Source organism: Phalacrocorax aristotelis, chromosome 2, assembly GCF_949628215.1.
Source record: "Phalacrocorax aristotelis chromosome 2, bGulAri2.1, whole genome shotgun sequence".
In the NCBI taxonomy this organism is placed as follows: domain Eukaryota; kingdom Metazoa; phylum Chordata; class Aves; order Suliformes; family Phalacrocoracidae; genus Phalacrocorax; species Phalacrocorax aristotelis.
In genome coordinates this window covers 57,948,325-57,969,950 of record NC_134277.1, presented here as the reverse complement: position 1 = coordinate 57,969,950, position 21,626 = coordinate 57,948,325, and the positions used below count along the sequence as shown (strand labels likewise).

The window sequence follows — 21,626 nt, the reverse complement described above, 5'->3', positions numbered from 1 at the left end:
CTAAGGAAGGCAAAAGCCAGTCACAACATAATGCTGCAGCAGAGATTGAGATCTTTGGCACATTGGTTCCTGGATTCACATTAGCATCTTGCAAACATTTTGGTTTTTACCACATTACTTTCTCCTTCTTTGTGGAAAGGAAATGAACAGCAGTTAAACAATATGCATTTTTATCACTAAATACTTGTTACATTATTAAATACAAGTGTGTGACGAACAGCCTTGCATTGTAATTACCCAACAACCAAAATTCCCCAAAGTTCAGTTGTTCTGAAAAACAGTGTTCTTTGAGGTCTTTTCTTAGTATTCCAAAGACTTACCTGGGTAGGTCTTGTGAGCATTAATTAAACGAGGAAAAGAGAGTTCTGTGTCTTCACAACACAGATCCATTTTCTTGTTTACACATCCAAAGCATTCATAACTAATTCAGAACCATAAGCCTTGAAAAAAAAGCTGCATGCCAGCTATGCTGCCAAGGTATGGCTTCTTTCCTCTCCTCTCCTTTTAGTCTTATAAATGCTTTGCTTTACAAAAGCAGGGCCTACCTGTCTTCCATTTGCTGAGAAATCACAGGCATAGAAAGTGTGCTCACGTCCTTTGGTTCTTGCAGAGACTTGTGAGCCACGCTGCTGGTTGGCAAAACCTCGTCAGCGTGACTGCTGTGCAAACACAGTGCTGCACCAGGGGTATATTCCCATATACTGCTGCTAAGCTCAACAGGGATGGGACTGTGTTTACTTTTTCCAGTGAGGATTGGGAAAAGAAAAATAAACTCAAAGCCCAGGTTAGCTGGGAACACAGGGACGCACAGGGACACACAGCCCTTTTTCAGGTCTCCTCTTTCTCTGTGACCATGCAATCTCTGCAGATCAGAGGATCTTGGATGCCCATTGCCAACACATGACAAACTGCCCTGGGTATCCCAGTATCACGCACTCTGATCAGCCTCATTATCATGGTTTCTACTCCAATACCAGCTCACATACTGACTGTGGCCCACACGTTGCAAGTTTCAAAATCACAGCTACTTTACATAGTGCTGTGTGTATTTGCCACTACCTCCGCTTTGAGGGACAAAAAAAGGGAGGAGGAACTGCAGCTGGCTCCAGGGAGAGAGACACCCACAGCAGTGCCTCTGCACCTTCTTTCACACATGGTATGGACCGTTCTGTCCTCAGACCTGGTCGGGTCTCTGACAGTGAAGGGAAAGTAGCGCATCCAACTTCTTTTGTAGGAATTGTGACTGTGCTTTAGGTATGTTTTCATATACTTGCATGCCATTGATAACACCAGCACCTGTCTATTGCTGCTGATAGCATATGGACGGTGCACAGTAACAGGCTGTGTATAAGCCAGTTGACTTGGTCCTACAAGGCTCAGAACGTGACACTGCTTTTCAGGAAAGCAATTCACAGGTAGTTCTGCCTCGAGAGGTGATGTCAAGTTCTGCCCAAGATCTCAAAGGGACAGAAAGAAGCTGCCCATGCCTCATGAGGGAGGCTCTGGAGGGCTCAGGATCAGAATCAACTGAGGAACATTTACATAAGAATGAGAATTAAGGCTGGAGTTCATCTCATTGAGATCTACAGCTCTGTTAGATGCTTTCTGAAGATTACTAAGAAGGAAAAACCTGTTCCTTAGAAAAATTACATTTTTAGCAGGAGGCATGAAATGGACTTCTGCTTTTGACTGTAGTTGGATTCACAGCCATATGGGATGTTGGAACACAGCACTGAGCCTCTCTGCTCCCTTTTACAAAGACGAGGACAGACCCATTAAACACTGCTGGTCTTCTGAAGCTTGCCCACAAAGTCATCTTCTACAGGAAGCATACTATGACACTTTTGTGATTCACTTTACAATTTCGACTGTAGAAGTAGAAAGCAGGTAACTTTGTTGCATTTGGACGAGCCCCTCTACAGTGAAGAATTTCTTACATTTTGGCTTGAGGTGGCCCGTATGTGGCTGCTAATCCATTCAGAAAACAACTATTTACAAGGGCATTTTGATTAGGTGCAGCTGCTTAGGTGCCTATTGTTAATTTCCCTCTGAATTTATAAAACAAAGCACAAGCTATCAAGAAGGAAAAGATCAAAAAGCTGGTAAGAAAGAGGTATTATACCTGTTATTACTTCTCACCTTAGAATTCCCTCTGCAATCTCCTATTGCGATTTTTTTTTTTTCTTTTCTAAAATACCGATTTCTCTTCACCATTTATTTGCAATCTAATAATTAGGGAGGAAAATTGCTGTAATCACAAAATGAAACATGACTTTTTAAAACTCAGCAATTCCAAAAATATCTGACTTGATACCAGTAAAAAGAAGGGGCTACAAATGGGTTACATTAAGTTGAAAGGCAAGATAAAATATCCTGACTGTAAAAAGACCAGTGAATCTAATGGCGAGAGCATTGGATGAGTGTATTTATTTTCAAGTGCAATAAAAATATGGAACTGTGGGGAAAAAATTACTATGAATCTCTTTGTGCAGGTTAAAAATTACTATCTTGTAACATATACTGGGATAACAAGGAATGGAATTACTATGTTTAAACAAGCAAGGGGAGAAAAAATCATCGGCAGCCTGGACAAGATACTGCAGAGTGAGAAAGGTTTATTCTCTCACAAAATATATCAAGATGTACATTAGGAGATTGTAAAAAATGGTCTTCAAATCACTGTTAGTTCCTGTTGATTATAAAATTGTATATAGATGCCAGTATTTCTGCCATCTGAAGGTGTCTGCCAGGTGGCTGGTGCATTCTCTCTGCCTTTGAACTATGCTGCTGGGACCCATGGTGCAAGCTGCAGACATTCACTTCGTTGGCTCGGGCTGACATTTGCAAGCCTTCAGAGCTGCTGTCCCAACAGCACTAACTCCCGGCTTGCTCAAGCCCGTCCAAGCTGAAGCTGTTGCAGTCACACATATAGATGACAGACATGAAACATTATTTTAATTTTTTTATAGTAAAGGCTAAGGTCTCCAAGTGCAGCACGCTTAACTCCCACAGGATTTGCTGCACTGTGAAAAGCAAACCCTAATGCAAATCATCAATAGCCTGAGCAAGATCTAACAGCTGTTATGTGACAACACACAGTGGGATGACTATAGAATCTGCACTGCAGATAACCTAGACTATTTTTAAAACATTATTTTTCAGAAATAAGCTTGCAGAGAACCTAGACAAAAGTCAAAAGCAGAGGCAAGGGGCATGTGAAAAAAGGAAGCAGTAGTGGAGAAAAGATGATTCTGGAGCAAATTACCTTGTAATCTCCTGTGCATTTGTAACATACTATTGCTAATTTATACTTAAGTGTATGTTATATATGTGTTCCCCCCTAATTTTCCAGTTATAAACATAAAAATATGACACTTAATCCTAATCTTGGCACTCACATTCATGCCTCCTATACTCCCAAGCTATGTGGCAACATTGAAAAAGGAAAATGCTGTGTCTCTTCCCTGCTGTCTGGAAGACAGATGTCAACTTCCTGCACCTGGGGCAAGTGTGAGGACTTCAAGTGTCCTGCAGAACCTGGGCCACTGCTTTGCCATCTCTGGGCAGAAACACACTGACCATTCGCATGAAATGCTTCGACACCAGGAAACCTGGGTTCTGTTTGAACCTCTGCCACTGCCTTACTGTAGTAGTTTCATTCTTTCCTGACTTAATTTCCTCCACTATAAGATGAAGAAAATTATACTTCTGGCAACCCATCCCAAAAGGGAGAGGAATATGAGTGTTTGCTAGTCCTTCCATACGCCAGTTTTCATAACAACAGGGTTGTTCTTCAGCCACAGGAGAAAAGTATTCTCTTATGCAAAACAATGCTTATGATGACATTCAGTAGGAGCCCTAACCAAGTGTATTAGCATCTGGGAGCATAGCAGCTCAGTAACAGTTAAACTCCCAGCAGGTATATGGTGCAGCTGGTCAATCTGCCTCTGTAGAGGTAAGGCACTACATGCATGCTTCTCTACTGACCTGAAGGGATTGGACTGAGCAGGTCATCACAGGATTTAGCTCTAATTATTACTTAAGCTGCAATCAGTCAGGTCACACTAAAAGTGAAAAGTACATTTCAAATTTCTTCTAAAGTATTTGTTTGTTCAGATCTAGCTTACACCTATTTTCCCTTACCTCACTGACAGGTTTGTACTTTAAAAAACTCCTGCGCCGTAACCCTGTTACTCCTGGTGTTATAAATCCCAGCATGGCATTCAGACAAGCACTGTATTTGGCACCGTGCCCAGCAATCACAAACGAAGAGGAAGGAATGGAAAGTGAGACTGAAAGTTACTGGTCTAACTGGCTGGCTGTAGGTGCCTATAGCCACGACATGAAGGGAAAGGGCTGTCTACTATGGAAGGAGAGCTCTTTTGGGATACAAATCATCATGTACAACTAATGTGATGGTAACAATAACAGGCACACTGCTACACAAACTCTGTCTGCCCTTTCTACATAATGTACTGCAGCTGCATTAACCAAACAGTTTCTTTACATATTCTGGTGGGGCTCCACCAACATCAGGGTAATTTTCCCCTTCTTACAGAAGCTGTAATAGCCTCTTGAAACCAGTCTCTTTAGCTGAGATGCTCAAAAACACATCCAGGACATCCCCCATCCACTCTTTATATTTCTATAGCTTATATGTTTTAAAACACAACTCACAATGCCAAGAAGGTCATACAAAAGTATTTGCAGGTAACATGGTTTAGTTCACTCACCAGGTCAAAAAAGAATCTGTTGTAAAAAAATACTGCAAATGTGAGGGGTTTTTTTGCAGGTGCCCTTCTTATTAACTATCACCAGTAAACATGACTTTTTTGGCAGCATTGAGAGCTGAAAACAAAAGGGCAAACAGGTACATGAATGAAGTTTTGAGACCACAGGAGAGGAACAAGGTGTCAAACTGGTTTGAGTTTTTCAGTTCTAAAAGAGAGAATGATTCCAGGATGGGTTTGCACTAGATTGGTTTGTAGGGGTTTTTTTTCCTCTGCTACCTCTGGGAATTTCTAGTCTGAAAACCAAATACTTGAACTCTCACCTGCTGTGAGCTGATACCACCTCACATAAACTAATGGATCCGTCCTAGTTCATGCACACAAAATACCCAGCCTCTTGTTTTTCAAACACATATCCTTTACTAGCACATGTACATTCCAGATCTGAAGGCTCAAACAGGTTCAGAGGACACACAAATTTACCTCCTAGCAAAAAGCCAACATAAGATGGGCGTTTTTACCATCTCAATTTGGTCTGTCAAAGAAAGCACATGTGCATGTATGTTGTCCACCTGTATAATGCTGTTGTGGACATCCAACTGCTGAGTGCCACACTAAAACTCCAAAAGAGGTAAATATATTTCCAGTGTTGTTTTATAGTTTTGATGGGTCATTTTTCCACCTCCTTGCTGGTTTGGAGAATATATCTACCATAAAGTTACTGTCACGGCCTCAGAGAGGGCTGGCAGATACTACTTTGAGTCAGCAGCCAGCATGCAGGAATCTTTATGTCAGCCTTGCCAAGCTGTGGCTTCTAAAATGAAAGTGTTTTGAAGGACTAAGTAACTTTTAGCCTACAGCACAGGAAAAACTACTTATAAATTTTGTGTTTAATTTATCCTTTTAAATATTTTCCAACATCTAGACTATATGCCTCTTCCACACCAGCTGTCAAAAGTCTGATTCATCTTGTTAAAGCCAACAGAAAAACTCCCACTGCTTTCAGTAGCCAGAGACCACACCTACCTCTTCTCATTTTCCTTCCAAAAGAAATAGTCTTCTCAGCTGGAATTTGTTCATTTCAGATCCACGTCACTCAGTCCTGCTGCCTTTCTCCAAAATATTTCTAAAGCTCCTGAAATCTTTCTATTTGAAAATAGCCAGGTAAAGAAAAAAAAAATTCTGCTAAGTGCCCTACCAACCGGATTTATATTCCACAGCACATTACATGCATAGGTCAGCTAAATCATTTATGCATCTCACAGAAGGATTACTTAGCATTTCACTGCATCTCAAATGCAACAAATTTATGAAATTTAGGAAAATAGATCTGCTAAAGCAAAATCAGATTCTATTTTCCAAGCTGCACAAAACCTAAATGGGCTAGTTGAGAGGCAGACTTTATCTTTGCATGTATTATATATATTTAAAAGGTTTCCACTGAGTCATTTTCTAATAGAAGAAAGCACAATATGAGATTTTTAATCCATCGTAGAAGCTCAGCACACTTTGTTAAGAAGCAGTAATTACAGGGGTGCCTTCTAGCAGTGCTACTGTTAAGGCTGTGTCAAGGGGTTCATTATTAACCCAGTTTTCATGGTTTCACAGCTCAGTCACAAAACACCCATGTACTGGCCTTAAACCACCATAGAAAATTTCATCCCAGAAGCAATTTATTTAGTTACTTTTCCTTATTGTGAAAGTGCAAAGAGAAAAGGGGAATTATATCAGATTTTAATGCTTTTTGGTGAATATATACCAGGGAGGGAGTTAATAATTTTTAAATAGCAAATTCTGACACTCCTGGGTAAAATCCTTGACCTGTTTAAATTAACAGCTGGTTCTCTCGACTGCAGCAGGAACATGATTTCAGTCTCTGAGTTCTGGAGAAGTTTGGATCCTGCTGTCCACAGACCTGCTCTGCAAGAGCAAGTGCCTTCTCCCATTTAATTTATGGCCTTCTTAATCCTGTTCCGGTTGCAACATAATGCAAAGTAGCTCAAACCCCACTGAAAGACATCGGTGTAGATTATTACTTTTATGCACTGCCACACATCTCCCTGTTTTGAGCATTGCTAAGTGTTTCTGATACAACTAGAGATGGGATCTTTTGAAAGAGATGTTCTAGAGAGCAACTGGAAGCCCCCTCCAGATGGCTGCTCACAGCTGTCAAAAGACACACTTCACATGCACCAACACTGGCTTAAACTCCATGCCTTCCCCAGACACAACCACCACTGACAGCGTAGTATAATATGCACAGCACAGGCCACTAGAGCTGTAAGAGCTCTGCTCTACTATTGACCAAGTATAAGGAGGACTTTACAAACAGTACTGAGACATTTAGTCAATCTTTTTGAAAAAGGACCATCTTTCGCAACAAGGTTGAAAGCTGGCATGAGTTTCCAGGATAAGGCTTTAAGCTTTTAGTTTGCATTGACTCTGCCTATGAATCCTCTGCCTTTGTAAGGTAGAAATCATGGGAAACTTGGGTGATCTGCTCAATTGCCACCTACTCTTTGGTCAGGGAAATCAACACAGCTGATATTTCTCCTGGCTGTTTCATTTCCTTTCCCTCAAAAGTCAGAAAGAAATTCAAATGGAAAAGCAACATGAACCCACATGAAAAGTCCCTCTGCACCAGAACATCATAAACAAAAACCACAAGTCAGAGGCTTTCTGTTAAGGTCCCGCAGCTGAGACTCACACATCTGAAGTCTCTAGATAACAAGAGCTGATTCAGCCCCAAATGTTTGCTTACATTAGCTAGCCTAGTAAGATGCCGAGGCCTTTAGGAATAGCACCTGGAGATGATCTAAACTACCAGAATTGGAGCAAGCAATCCAGCAACGACAACTGATTACAAGGCCAACAATCAAATGGTCAGTCCAAAAACAGTGAGGTGGTGAGATATGACTTCTGGCATAGAGTCAACACAGACAACTAACTGAAGTAGCATTGTCTTAAACACCACAGATGACTCTGCCATGGCTGCCTCTGAACTGAGCCCCTACAGTCCAAAATGTCACTACCTGTCTTTTCTTTTACATTTTCACCTTAATACAAAAAAGGTACACAGTGGGCTCTCCGAAATCTAAGGAGTCAGGCAAAAGAAGAAAAGAAAGGATAAAGCCAAACTATATTGGTATTGAAATTTATTTCTCATTTTTGCGACCTGCCATGCATATACTTTGTGCAGTTCACAACGGGAAAAGAAAATGGTGAATCTATTACCTATGTGGAATTAATATTCCTCACAGGCAGCTCATAAGCTTACCATAATATCCTGTAAGCAGGACAACACCCGAAAGCCTGAATCCAGAAGCATGCTAATTACAGAACATCACTTATACGTAAATGAAGAAATCCTAGGCAAGCAGAGGGAAGGAAGTAGATCCATCTCTACCCACAACCACAAGGTGCCTCAGTGACAAACAAATAAACAAACAAAAAAAAGTAATTAGTGTTTTGGAAGGGAGCAGGGCTGGCTCATTCCTCCTCAGGCAAACACCTTTATCAACAGAAACAGGAAAAATGCACCTCTTGGAGGTCTCTAGGCTAACACAGGCTGCAGAGGTTCAGAAGTCAGAAATAAACATTAGCTACTATACCTAAGATGCTAAGGAGAATTTGTTGTTGTAAAGCAAAATCTTCACAATGCACTTGTATTCTGTTTTAAAATAATATATTCTTTCATCCTTAAATCTTATCTAGCAATTAAGCAGACTAATCTAACACACTGTAGGCATATCACTTTTTGGTGTGGTAAATCTGCTGTTCAAGTGTTGCCTGGCAATCCAGGAAGGTTAATCACATGTCAGTTTGTGTGGGTTCCCAGGTATCTCCGGAGTAACCCAGAGCTGCCAGGTTGTAAAGCGATTTTACCCTCAGGAAGTGCTGCTCAGCAGCTTGGATAAACAGCAAGTTAGTAGGAAGACAAAACAAGGCTCTGAAATCTCTATGAGCCCCTGATAGTCCTTGAGGTGCTCCAACTGTAGGCTTATTTTAACGCAGTAGAAAAGGAGAAGCAGAACTGAAGTCATATACCTGTAACACCTGTGCTAGACAACAGCACTGTTAAGAAACTCTTCTGTGCGTAGATTGATTCTTGAAGCCAGAAGCAGGAGAGAGGGGTGTCCACAAGATGTGGGCTGCACCAAAAGCTGCTTTCCTTTCCAGGATCTGCCTGCTGAGATCAGAGGGACCCTCTAGAAACCAAGAACCCAACAACCCAAGAACCCACAAGCTTCCTGGGAAAGCTTCCGGGTGCTCCGCTACTGCAAAAAGATTACACATCTGTTCTAAGTGCTTTTCCCCCCTTGTGTTTGCACTACTTTTTGCTGGTTCTGTACTTCTACCACTCAGAAGCCCCTGTCTAGGGGAACACTGCTGGCCAGTTAAAACCATCAGAGCTTAAATTGATACACATGCATTGCCCATCTTATTTCTAACCCCAGCTACACCTCATGCTTGCAACATAGTGGCAATGCACTTCATAATCAAAATCGATTTTGTTTCTTACGATGTGACTCATTTTCTTAAAAAAAAAAAATTCCTGATATCTTTGTGCATTTTATTTATAATTATTTTTCCCTTGATATTTTTTAAGAAGTTATTTTTAACTTTTCCTTTTTGGATCTTCCAATCAATGAAAATCACTATTGAACTTGTAAGGTATCCCAGGCATGCAAAAGTCAGTAAAAAAATAAAACTAAGAGTCATAGAGAAAGATCATCTTTAAAGATTAAATAAGACTTGTTCCACTTTTACATTTGAGGCCTGAGATGCATTTACATTCAGGTAACATTTTTATTATTATTATTATTGTTGTTATTATTTCCTGATTAGGTGTAAGAAAACAAAAATCACACTGAGGGTAGTCAAACACTGAACAGGTTGCCCAGAAGGAAACATCATCCTTCAAGATAGTCAAAACTTGACTAGACAGGGTCTAGAGCAACCTGTTCTACCCAGGCCTGCCTTGAGCCAGCAGTTGGACCAGACAACCCAAGATTATTGAACGAGCATGTTCATATCTTTCTTCTAGAGTGAAGTGGCCACTAAGAAGAAGCAAGATTATCAGCATATGCAGTCCAATCATGGAAAGCTGCCTTAAAACGGCCCCGGAGTCAGAAGCAATCAGACCCGTAGCTCTTAATGCTCAGGAATGAGTCTAGAGCTACAGATGAGCTGTGACAGCTCACCCCACTTAAGTAAACACCTCACCTCCATGTATCTCTGCTTCCTGCCACTTCAGAAGTGAACAAGTACCTGCCAGGCACACAGGCTCTGCCGCCAAGGAAAAGGAAGGGTCTGGAATAAACACTGCTGTCTACTCTCAGAGGTCTCACTGCAGCAGTTGTTTTTGGTAAAGGAGACTTGGAAAAAGTCTGCAGGCAGGACAACTTTTAAAGAGAGAACACATAATGAAATCAGCATAGATAATTTAATGGAAGGGGAAGGACAGAAAGAAACATCATTATGGAAATTTAATTAATAAACAATTACAGCAAAAGTATCTATTTCCAGGTTGGGGGGTTTTGTTGTTGTTGTTGTTGTTGTAAAAAGCTATTAGCAATGAGATATGGGAGGAAATTATACCTGCTACTAATGGGGTAAATTATTGAAAGGGTTGGAGAGTAGCTTGGATGTATAAAACACTACTAGTCTGAGGCACTCAAGATCCTACTGCCAGTATCAAAGACCTTGCAGAGAGATGGTTCTGCTGGGCAAAAGTGTTTGAACTCGGCAGGGAGACAGTAATTCATCCCTGCTGACCTCCTGCCCTCTGAGTAAGTCTATTTTGGATATAAATGGTGTTATTGAATATAGCAGTCCTATAGCAGGAAACCCTGGACCGGAAGTAAGATGACAACAGGGCTAGATTTACTAGTAGTTAGTAAGAAAAGCCAATTATCAAAAGGCTTCCTGCTGTCATATGTGCACTTTTTCAGAAGCAGGATGAGCTATTACAGGACTACACCATAGATATGATTCTGCCTTCCTCATGGAAGGTCAAATAAGTTTTTCTATCTAATTGAAATTGTCCGAACACCATTGTATGAGTTGGATAAATGCTGCCATAACCACTAGAAGGAATGAGAGGCAGAGGGTCTAGCCATAACCAGACAATGACATCACAGGGTTACAACCAAATTTCTATATTATGCAAAGGGATTTATCCTGCTTTATACCTGGGGACCCTCCCTCCCCTCCATCATCAGAAGCATTCAGGTTTGATGGTGTTGAGATCTGACACTGACAAGACAGCCTCCTTGTCTCCTGCATAATGTTGCATCCATGAAGTGAACTTATATCCTTAATTATAAAAACCTGAATACAGTACTTTTTCTTGTATTTAATAAAAAAAGAACTGAAACAAGGCTCAGTACCTTACCACTTTTTTGGAGTAAATATGACCTTTTGATGCATGTGCTGATACCCTTCCAATCACAGCTGCTTCCCATTTCCACTGCATTTCTCTTCTGTTTTTCTACAAAGATAAAACCACTTGATCTGAAGTCCATACCTGGGCTCTCTGTACGTGGTTGTACACAAAAGGTGCTGGGCATGACAGCACGCAGAGGCTGCATGCAAGCAATTCTTACTGAACTCGGTGGGGGCTAACTTGGCTTGCAGCAGCCTCAGAAACATGGCCAATGGAAATATCCAAGGGGAGAGCATAGTGGCCCATGTGCAATGGAGCAAATAGAGGCGATCTATCTTCCCGGGAAATTCCACTAGATCCCTAGACAGCATCATCCAAAACAAACTTTCTAGAAGCATTTAACAGTGGCAAGGACTAACTGATTTGTGAGTCAAAGATGACACTGTAATCTCTTACTGTCAAGAGTAGAAAGATTATTTTAATGGATCGATACAGCTTAGATAATGTTTTGTGACCAATAAAGTATGTGACTTTAGCACCCACTGTGCAGAATACTAACATCCAAAGTTCAAAGCAGCAAAACAATAGGTATCTGTTCATGCATTTATCAAATACTATGTTAGATGAGAAAAATACAGCTACTAGCCACACTACTGGATTTCAGGAATCTCTCTTCATTTCCTCAAGGCATGATAGTCACTGTGGTATCCTGAGTGATACAAAAGCTAAAGCAGATAACACATTACATGCACAGGCATTCTGAATCTAAAGCAAGTACATGTCTGAGAATACTGCTGACATGACAGGAAGAGCAAAGTGAACATGTACGTGAACCTGTATTTTCCAACTTTGGCACCTACAGCTAGACTCCTACAGCTCCGAAAGTGAAGGTGTACCATCCCCCTGGCATGCTGCCAGGTAAAGAGGTGTCTGATGGCTTTTACTTAAATTATCCTGTCCCAGGGAACAACTACGTGATAAACAAGTGACTCCAGAACTGCTGAAGGATGTAGGCCCTACCTGATATCTTCAGTAGGACCTGGAGAAGAGGGAGTGGTGCAGACCAGACCAGAAACTACAGCTGCCCACAAATTTAATGCTGGAGCATGGAAAGCCACGCATTCCCAGCTCCTGACAGATTCAAGCACGAACTGCTGTAAGGGCCACATAGCCTCTTTTCAATCTCCTGGCAGTGGCAGCACTACTGGCTGCTCCCCAGTCCTTACCTGTTTCTTGTGAAGGGTATTAAGCAACAAGCTCCTGCTTGGAAAGGGTGAACTCTTTGTCAACTTCTCCCTTACTTTAAGATCAAACGAGCCTGAAAGAAGGCCAATGTCCCCCCAAAAACAGTAAAAATTTTCTGTGTCCTCCCAAATCTCTGAAGTTAGGAGAGTTAGAGCAATTAGGGACTGAGCAGATGTGTGCAAGAAAAAACAATAACAGGGATTAATAAGACAACGTGATAAATGAAGGAGAAGAGAATAGGAAAGTGCCGTGATTTTTTTTCCCCTTGTTATCAAGCATCTTCTTCCCAAGACACAAAATGACATGGTGTCACATCTCACAACGAGAGGCACATCTGGTGCCTCAGGTACCACTTGGCAGTAGGTTGCACCTGACCTGGGGGCTGAGCACCCTCACAAGGCTGTGCTCTTCTACCACTCTGGGACACAAGGTGCTAGGCACAGCTGGGGGTTGACTCTGTGGTCTCTGTGCCCAGAACACAGGGTCACCCAGCAGCACCAGCACAACAGTGTCATTCTGCCTCCAGATGTGAGACAAGCCTAGCTGCAGGGGAATGACAAGGCTGTAACCAGCTGCACTCAGCCAGTGAGATGCTTCCACAAATATTTGTCTTTCCTAGCTAGAGGATCGGCCAGACAACAGTCAGACTGTTGGACTGCAAGGGAAGTTACTGCTGTCACTTGACCTGATAACATCTGAGAAAGAAAACAACATGCAGATCTAGCATGCTCACAGCTGCTTAAAAATAAAAAGTGGAACAGGAAAGAGGGGTAAAAAACCTGGTTCCTTCATTACCACCTTTTCTGAGGCTCATTCTGACTTTGATAAAGCCGTAACAGCCCTACACAAACCCCTCCCTTCTTTCCAGCAGAAGAGCTTTCAGAAAATCTGTTCCTTAAAGATCAAAAGGAAGAGGGACGTACCACATACGGCAGGGTACGTGTAGTTTCAGGGTATAACTTTTAAATGATTCCCAATAGTTCTGACTGCAAACAGACTAGAGGTGGCCTAAAATTACCAGATGAGACACTAGCAGAGAGGATGGAAACTGAAGTATTATCTGGCAAGTCACTTTGTGACTCTGTGCCTCTGTTTCCACCTCTCACCTTTTAATCTACCTTTCTGTCTCAGCTTTGGAGCCTGGCCCTCAAACATTTGCATTGAACTTATACCTTCAAAAATCTGGCCTTAGCTCTTTAGGAGAGAAACTATATTAGTACATAGAAATGAACACCTGCTTTTCATGGGAAACAGTAGACACTACCATAATAAAAAAAAAAAAAAGGCAAATAATAAATATTTGAAAGTTAACAAACAAGAATAGATCTGTGCATCCAAACCAGGTCCCAAATGCCCCAAGGCCCAGTGTAATTATCACTAAAACGTCAGTTAAATGCTATGGCAACTTCTTAACTATTGCCTTGGGAATTAGATGATGTTCATTCTCTGATGCATTGATACAATGTCTATGCTTGATTAAGGTTAAGTAGCTGAGACATGAGACCACGTAAGCTGTGGTCTCTCTGACTGGAAACTACAGCTTAGTGAAGGAAGGCTTACTCTGACTTCAGCGTGCCTAAGATCAGGCATTAGTTCTCATTTAAAGCTTTCCAGTTCACCTTGAGAGTGCTTTCTGAAACTCCTGTTACCAACCTATCAGAGCTCTCACTTCAACCTCAGCTTTCTGCAAGCAGAGATTTTGTAATTTCTTTAAGCACTGCCATGAAAAGCAGAAAGACTTTGTATGAGAAAAACTAACAGGAAATGCAACAATGGCAAAGATTAAAGGTTTGATCAAAGGATCCAAAGCAAAGGGTTCTTGAGGAACCTCAACAGCCCTGAACTGGGAAATGCCTTCATCCAGGCTCAGACTGTGCTCCTCTTCCCAAAGCTAAGCCTGGCTCAAATATGAATATTAAACTACTATAAGGGTACCAGGCTGAGGAGAAGGAGGAAGAATTTAAAAATTGTGTGTAGGATGGAAGATAACAAAAAAGCATTGATAAGACTACTACATGTGCAAGGAGATGAAGAGAAAGAACCTCAGAACCATGGTATGTCTTCCTTGGGAGAGAGACAAGTAGTAGATGCACCCTTTGGGGCACAGATCTCTGTTATTGCTTCATACCTGGTTCTTCTCTAACACCTTTAATTGTTCTGCTAAATAGACTTCACACTGTTGAAGATGCTTCTGTGTTGCTCCAGTTTTTACCATCTGTGGACTCCTGAAGGTTAAAGTCATGCAGCATATTCTAATTTGCTCAAAGGTCTAGCAGGATGCACTTCAACAGCCTTATCTTTATTTTCTCCCCATACTCACTCTTTCTTAAAGCAAAATGCATGCGATTTGAGAGACAATAGGGTAATGAAAATGGAGACAGGAAATTATATTAGTGGGGTAGACTTGTCAACAGCCTGTCCAGAAAAAGCAAAACTTTGCAAATACTCCAGCTTCATTAAAACTTTTGTTGATATGAGTGTGACTCTTATTTGGAATTATCTGAGGCTGCAAAATCCTTCAATTACTCATACTTTGAAAGCGGCCTTTATATTGCCTTCCTAAAACAATGCAAAAGGTATATTTTCTAGAGAGAGGCCCAGGTGAAAGGGCTGATTGTTTATCAGTTTTGGGACACTTCTGTACATATTCCATAAATGCACACATATATGGCATATATTGACCATGACCTAGAACATATGCCTTCTACCTGCAGATGCACCAGTATCTCTCAAACCTCTGACTGTAGTTGCATGCTTTTTTTACCATTATTTTCTTGCTAGTCAATAGGAATAAAAAACTATAATTTCTGTTTTCTGCAAGGCCTATCATCCGTCTTTGCTATTAGTAATTTGTAGCAACAACAACAGCAACAAATTTCAGCAAACAACTGCTGCATAAGCTTCCACATGAAAGTGCTGCACAGACGACTGGTTACACTTGGAAATGGTTTTCCTAGTTGCAAGGTAGTCAAAAAATCTACAGAAAAGCCAGTAGATTAACAGGGGTCCCATGTATTTGACTATCTTCAATGCAATTCTGAACAGTGTCAAAACTTTTCTCATTATTTTAAGGATATGCTGGTTTGATACTGTGCTTACAGAACAATGCTACCTCACACCTCAGTGAAATGGTCTCTTGCATGCTCTCTTTGTATTGCTGTATAAGCCAGAAAAGAGTACCTGAAATTGCATTGCAGCAGAGCATGCTTACTTTCCTGGAAAACCCATTATAGGCTGGTTCTGTCACTGCAGTGCCTTCCAAGTCTTAACACGAAGTATACTTCCCTAGTGGCACATAGCTTCTCATCCGTCTTCCTTCCTCTTCCCAAACCCCAACATTTCATGGTTACAGTGGATGGTTACTGTTTATCACTGGCTGTCATAAAACCCCAAATTGCTAGACTCTGCAGAAATGCAAAACTGGCCATAGTGCAATGTTGTCTCGGCAGCTGTTAAGGCTTTTTGTGTGCTGGGTATTAATAGGAGATGAATTCTGTTCTGCCAGCATTCTTGCTGTAATTTGGAAGCAATTCCCTCTCTGGCTCACACCAATTACATATCTGTCTGGCAACATTATGTTGCAAGTTTGTGATATGCAAAGTGGAAAGCCATACACTTCTCTGGGAAAGATATTAGTCCCTTTCAAGGTGAAAAAGTAGATGTCTATAAAACAAACCCAAACTTTAAATGGCTGTGGTATCTGAAAATGCTGTATGGGTATGCATTAAGAAATTGCATTTGTTTTGAAAAGTGATGGGGCTTTCTAGATGGTCTTAAATCAGGCTATCAGGAAATTCAAAAGCAACGTGTATTTTGCCCAAATATGCCCAAAACATAGAAGCATGTTCCAAAAAACTAAAGCTATTTCACATCATCGTTTACCTACCACACAAAAAGCATTTTCTTAATCTAGTGAGATTTTAAATATACTTGAAAAAGTAACCTTTAATGACTCAGACCGCACAAGCTGCTGAGAGTACTGTGAAAGTATAGCTTAAGCAACTGAGAAGCATCTGAAATTGTAGAATTTCAGTTGTATAGAAGTACAAGAAGTGCAGTTAACACAAAAAATGGTTTCAATTTCTTGCCGTGCTTTCCTTTGTGTTTTCCACTCCTGATGCACTTCTACAAATCTCTTACAATATTGCTAGTTTCTTTTTCCCATAGCGGCAACTTGTGCACAATTTCTATCTAGTGTGGTCCTCCAGGTTGGTTTTTGCCAGTAATTACCATTACAACGGCATCTGATGGAAGATTTCTTTTGTGATAATCCGCCACTGTGAAGAAATTACCTTCCAGCCACTTTTGCCGTTACTCACTCCTATTCCAGGTCCCCGACCATTGCATGCAAATTATTATCTATGGTGGCTAGATGTCAGTATACTGTTAAGGACCTAAATAGTGGGTTTATGTATAATGACTACAGGTTACATAGTTAGACTGTCATATTTCACTCGCTTGTTAATTTTAAAAGATGCATGAAAGAAAGGATAACTAATTGGGGAACATTAAGGCTTTTGAACAAAATACTCTCAAACACATTATATATGCCTCCAGATTCAAAATACAGAAAATGAGTAATAACTCTCTATTTACTTGACCTCATTCCTAATGCTTCTTTTTTCATATAAATGGGAATTTCACTGTTGCAAATCAGCCAATCTTTAATACCTTTTATTTTTTAATTTCCCTCAGATAGCTCTGTAATTTAAAAAAAAGTTCAAGAATGTCTAAGCTCTTTATGTCAAGTGGCTGTCTGGTCACAGCATAAGGGTAATGTCCTTAAACGTGGTACAAAAAGGCCCAGTGGGGAGTCCTAAAATCTAACTGTTGGCAAAAGAAAAACCTTGACTTCTGAGGTTGGAGAGGATGATCCCCATGGTCCCTTGATAAGAAGCCTGTTTTACCTGATGCAATAACACCACCAAAAATGTTAAACCTTTATGCACTCCAAAACCAGGAACCGAACCAGTCTGTGTGGGGTGCCTGAAGTTCTTGGGAACTTTAAATTCTTTATGTAAGGCTGATTCTTTATTTGGCCACACTATGATTTCCCCTTGTATCATGGCTCCTGACAGCTATGGCGGGTCAAACACTGAAGTGTATACCATAATGTTTTCTAAAGCCCTGTGTAGTTGATAAATTGCCACTATAGACTCATGTGGTGAACAGAGACAAGGTACAGATAGTTACAGGAAAAGCAAAAGCAGAAATTAAGGGCTGCCTTCGCAAGTGAGCTACTTTGTATTATACAGCATTAATGCTATAATCAGCAAGACTCCAATCAATAGCAAGTTAACGGAAGTATAACGTAATGCATAGAAAAACATTATGGATACCTTGAAAATAAACTACCACATGGTAGCTACCTACTATGCACCTTGAGAACCACTAAATAAAAAGACTACGTATCTCAGGAAACGTCTGAGCTACACATCAACAGAAGCTAAGAATACTCAGCTAGAAGACTCAGCTAACACTCGCTTACCTTTATAACCTCCTCAAGTCTATGCTATTGGCCATTTTTGGAGACAGGACACCAAGTCAGGTTAACTTTGGACCAACATGGCCATTCTTATACCACATTACCACTGAACATACCCTTGCCCTCTCCTCCAGGTTCTCTCAGTTCCGTAGTGAATGGGAAGAAAAAGAAAATAGGTAACTTAGGTGAGCTTGATTTTGATGACCAGTATCTTTCCGATTCCTGCAAATGTCACCATATTATGTGCTATGCAACATAAAAGGAAGATCTGATCTCTGTCCAAAAAATGGAAGTCTGAAGGACCATCCTCTTTGGATAGAAAATACCTGAGGTTTTCAGACACTGCAGTTTTTAAGATAACATTTAATCACTGCAAAGATGTGTACTTTTATATCTAAGTCTCAACAATGAGCAGGAATCCTTAAATATGCCTTTGGATATATAAAATTCTCATACATCAATATTTTTCACCGCTTAACTTCCCACTTCAAGAGTCAAGTGGCTCTAAGAGTATCTTCATGTGCTGTTATTTACTACTGCCTGCTTCCTTTTCTCCTATTTTAATTCTGGACAGGGCAATGATTTGTCCTTGATGAGTGCACTGGTACATAATCTCAGGGCTGAGATTCACAACCTAACGATAGCAGCATAACAAATTACCAAGAGGCAGCAACTCATCAAGCGTGGGCTGCCCAACCACAGTGTAATACGACTTAGTTTTAAGCATCAGTGAAGGATGGTTATGCTAAGCTACATTTTCTTACAGTAGGGCAAGTGAAGAATGTGCATGCAATCAATTAACAACAGCTACTATGTCTCAGCTAATGGGGGCAACTTATTAAGCTGACATAATTCATTGTGCAGTTGAGCTCTCAATGAAATGTGGGCCACCTGAAGAGGCTTTCTCCTAAGCATTTCTCACAACGCCGCTATTTGCTGTTGTGGATTAGGCAGGAAAGCTACCAGCAGCCCACTCCCACTCTTCCTGAATACACCAGGGTACTAAGGCCTCTTCAAAACCCAGTTCTGGGATTTTATATCTCCTCCCCAGACTTCTTTAACAGCTAAAAGAAAGCATGATCAGTCTCATGGATTAATAACAACAGCTCAAAGAACCAGCTGCAAATTAGAGTCTGGTTGAAAGGTTAGATCCTGTAATGTATTTCTGCTCCTAAACCAGGATAACTAAAACCAATATTCTTATATATTAAACAATTTCCAATAAGTGTTTTTTTCAAAACACAGGATATAAGCATCCTGTATGTCCTGTAGATGTTTCAGCAACTCCCTTAATTCTTTAGAAGACCATTCTCAATTTAACTTAACACTAGGAATTACAGACCATCAGCAATGCTTCATACTGCAGAGAGATAACCTGTTCCTAGGACTGAGTATCTGTAGAACGTCTGCATGTAGCATCCTTGCTGATACCAGATACTTAAGGTCAAAATCAGAGATTAATCTAATCATGTGTAACTCATATTCTTTCCAACTCCTTTAGAATTTAGTTTATCTCAAAGATTCCCTTGATTGCTCTCAAATTCAGACTGTCTTAAACAAATATACCTGACTGTGATGCAATTTATATATGCTTTTACAAAACTTCTGAATTTTGCACAGAAGGCTAAGGTAGATCATTGGAAAGATTCAGTGCAATTGAAAAACTGAAATTGTTGCATGCTAGGCTCCTTCACACTTACCTCCTCCTCAAGGAGTGTAGCTCTTTCACCATAGATATTTTGCTATGGATGTCAGTCCACTCTTTTGAGTACCCTGTTTCTGTTCTCCAGGGATGACCGTTAATTCCATTCACACTAGCACACAGTAAGTCTTTGAAAGAAGAGGAAGTACTCAAATGGTCAGGCTCATGCTGGTCAGGGACAGCCAAGCCTGGAAGTGTTAACTTGCTGTACAAGGTACTTCGTACTTTGCAGAAACAAATTTAGTTTGATTCCTAAGGGGCTGGAAAAGAGTTACACTGCATTGCATCAGATGCCCTAGGTAATACATGAATATAATGAGGAACAATTAATTTGAAATCAGTGTACCTTGCTGCAACTACATATTGTTATACTTTTGTCAGTCTAGATGATGATCAGAACTCAACTCATTTTACCTCTGAATCCACCTGAACCTTGTGGAATCCGGATGTACCATAAAGTTTTCCAGTTAAAAGTCAGTGTGAATCTTCCTGGAGGGAGATTATGTCCCCGAGTTCCTCTTTTCCTTAATACCATATTAAAGTGAATGCAGCTCATTACTAATGATATAGCCCAAATAACGGGAAATGGATTAAAACTTATTCATAACTGTATTTAAAAAAAAAGGTAAATAAGTCAGTGTCCACAAAATTTATTTGCTTGCAGAAACTGTAGTTTTCTACTCCATAAAATGTTTCAGTTCCTCTCAATACATTCAAAGATTTTGGTAACATTTTTGGCCTTTCTTAAAGGACATATTTGGCATAAAAACATCATAAGAACAACTTAAGCACTTCAAATATCCTTCTGCAGTGAGTGAATTATATCATAGCAGGATTGGAAAAACACTTACGTTCCACAAAGTAAGAGCTGGCATCAATCTTCCAGATAATCTGACCACGGTGAGAGCCATTGACGCCACGGTTCTTGTAGTCCAAAAAGTTTTCGGACAAGACCTCATCTATAAACAAAGAAAACAGTCTCATCAAGTGCCTGTTAGGACAACATGCATAGCAGAGAGTCAGGCTAAAAATACGCCTCTGGCTTGACAGCACATACTAGAGCTGCTAGACAGCTTGGCACCATGTTGAGAAATAGGCTTTTTCACTCATTTATATTTTTGAAAAGTGCAACTCTTATTAAAAATCACAGCTTTTCCTGAAATGTAATTTTAAAAAAATACATCCCTATATAATTTTCAAAAATGAAACCATCTAGCTTAGCATGGACAAACCCCTACCTAATTAAACATCATTATCTAGCTGTAAGACAGAACGGTAAAAAAAAACCACAAAAAACGGTTACGTGTAGGCATCTGTACTAACTCACTTGTATCACAACACATGTGGTTATTTCTTGCAGCATATAGCGAAGGGTATTTATTTTCAAAGAATCCCACTCACTGGGTGCCTTCACAGCTCTTGGCCTCTAAACCCAAATGATCGACCACAAACACTGTCCCCTCACAGTGTTTTGAGACACCTACCAGCTGACAGACTACCAAGGTGACCTTCAGAGAAGTCAAGGAGTAATCTATAAAAACTAATAAGCTCTAAAAATTTGTTGAAAATCAAGGCTGAGGAAGCAACCGCCCTGCATGCACAGGGCTATGTGTAAATAGAAGACAGGCAGGCTGTGAGCCTGAGGAGTGGCCTTCTGGTTGTCCACACAAATAAGTTTTTAGTCTGCTTCCAAGTTTCACTTTAGACTGCTTCAACAAGCTCTTTTCCAAGCTGATCTGCAAGCCCTACGCGGCATAGATGTGAGCAAACACATCCTGGCCTGCAGGCAAGGGCCTTGTTCTTCACCCTTTTTTATCCAACAGCTTAAAAACCAGCCAGCAAGACAGTGCTGCAGCCTTAGGGCCACGCTTGCTGACTTACTAGCTTACGCCAGGCTTTCAAGCAAACAAAAATGCTCATATTGCCACCATACCAGGCCAGCACTTATAGTTTTGATAGTCACTAAATACAAACAGTGCAGTAAAAATAAAATAGACTTATGGAGACATTTACAGCCTGTCACAGGGAAGCAGGGCTTACGGGCAGTGGCCTGTGTGGGAGCCCAACATGGCTGTG

General features: G+C 40.7%; 1 protein-coding gene across 4 annotated transcripts in view; it reads right to left on the bottom strand.

Moving 5' to 3' along the window:
* HECW1 (HECT, C2 and WW domain containing E3 ubiquitin protein ligase 1) overlaps nt 1-21,626 on the bottom strand; it is a 271,517-nt gene that overhangs the window by 145,553 nt on the left and 104,338 nt on the right. For all 4 annotated transcript variants that reach the window (XM_075083715.1, XM_075083717.1, XM_075083719.1 and 1 more), the window contains one exon: nt 20,402-20,509. In XM_075083715.1, the coding sequence (XP_074939816.1) occupies nt 20,402-20,509 (108 nt within the window). The remainder of the gene's footprint in view (nt 1-20,401; nt 20,510-21,626) is intronic.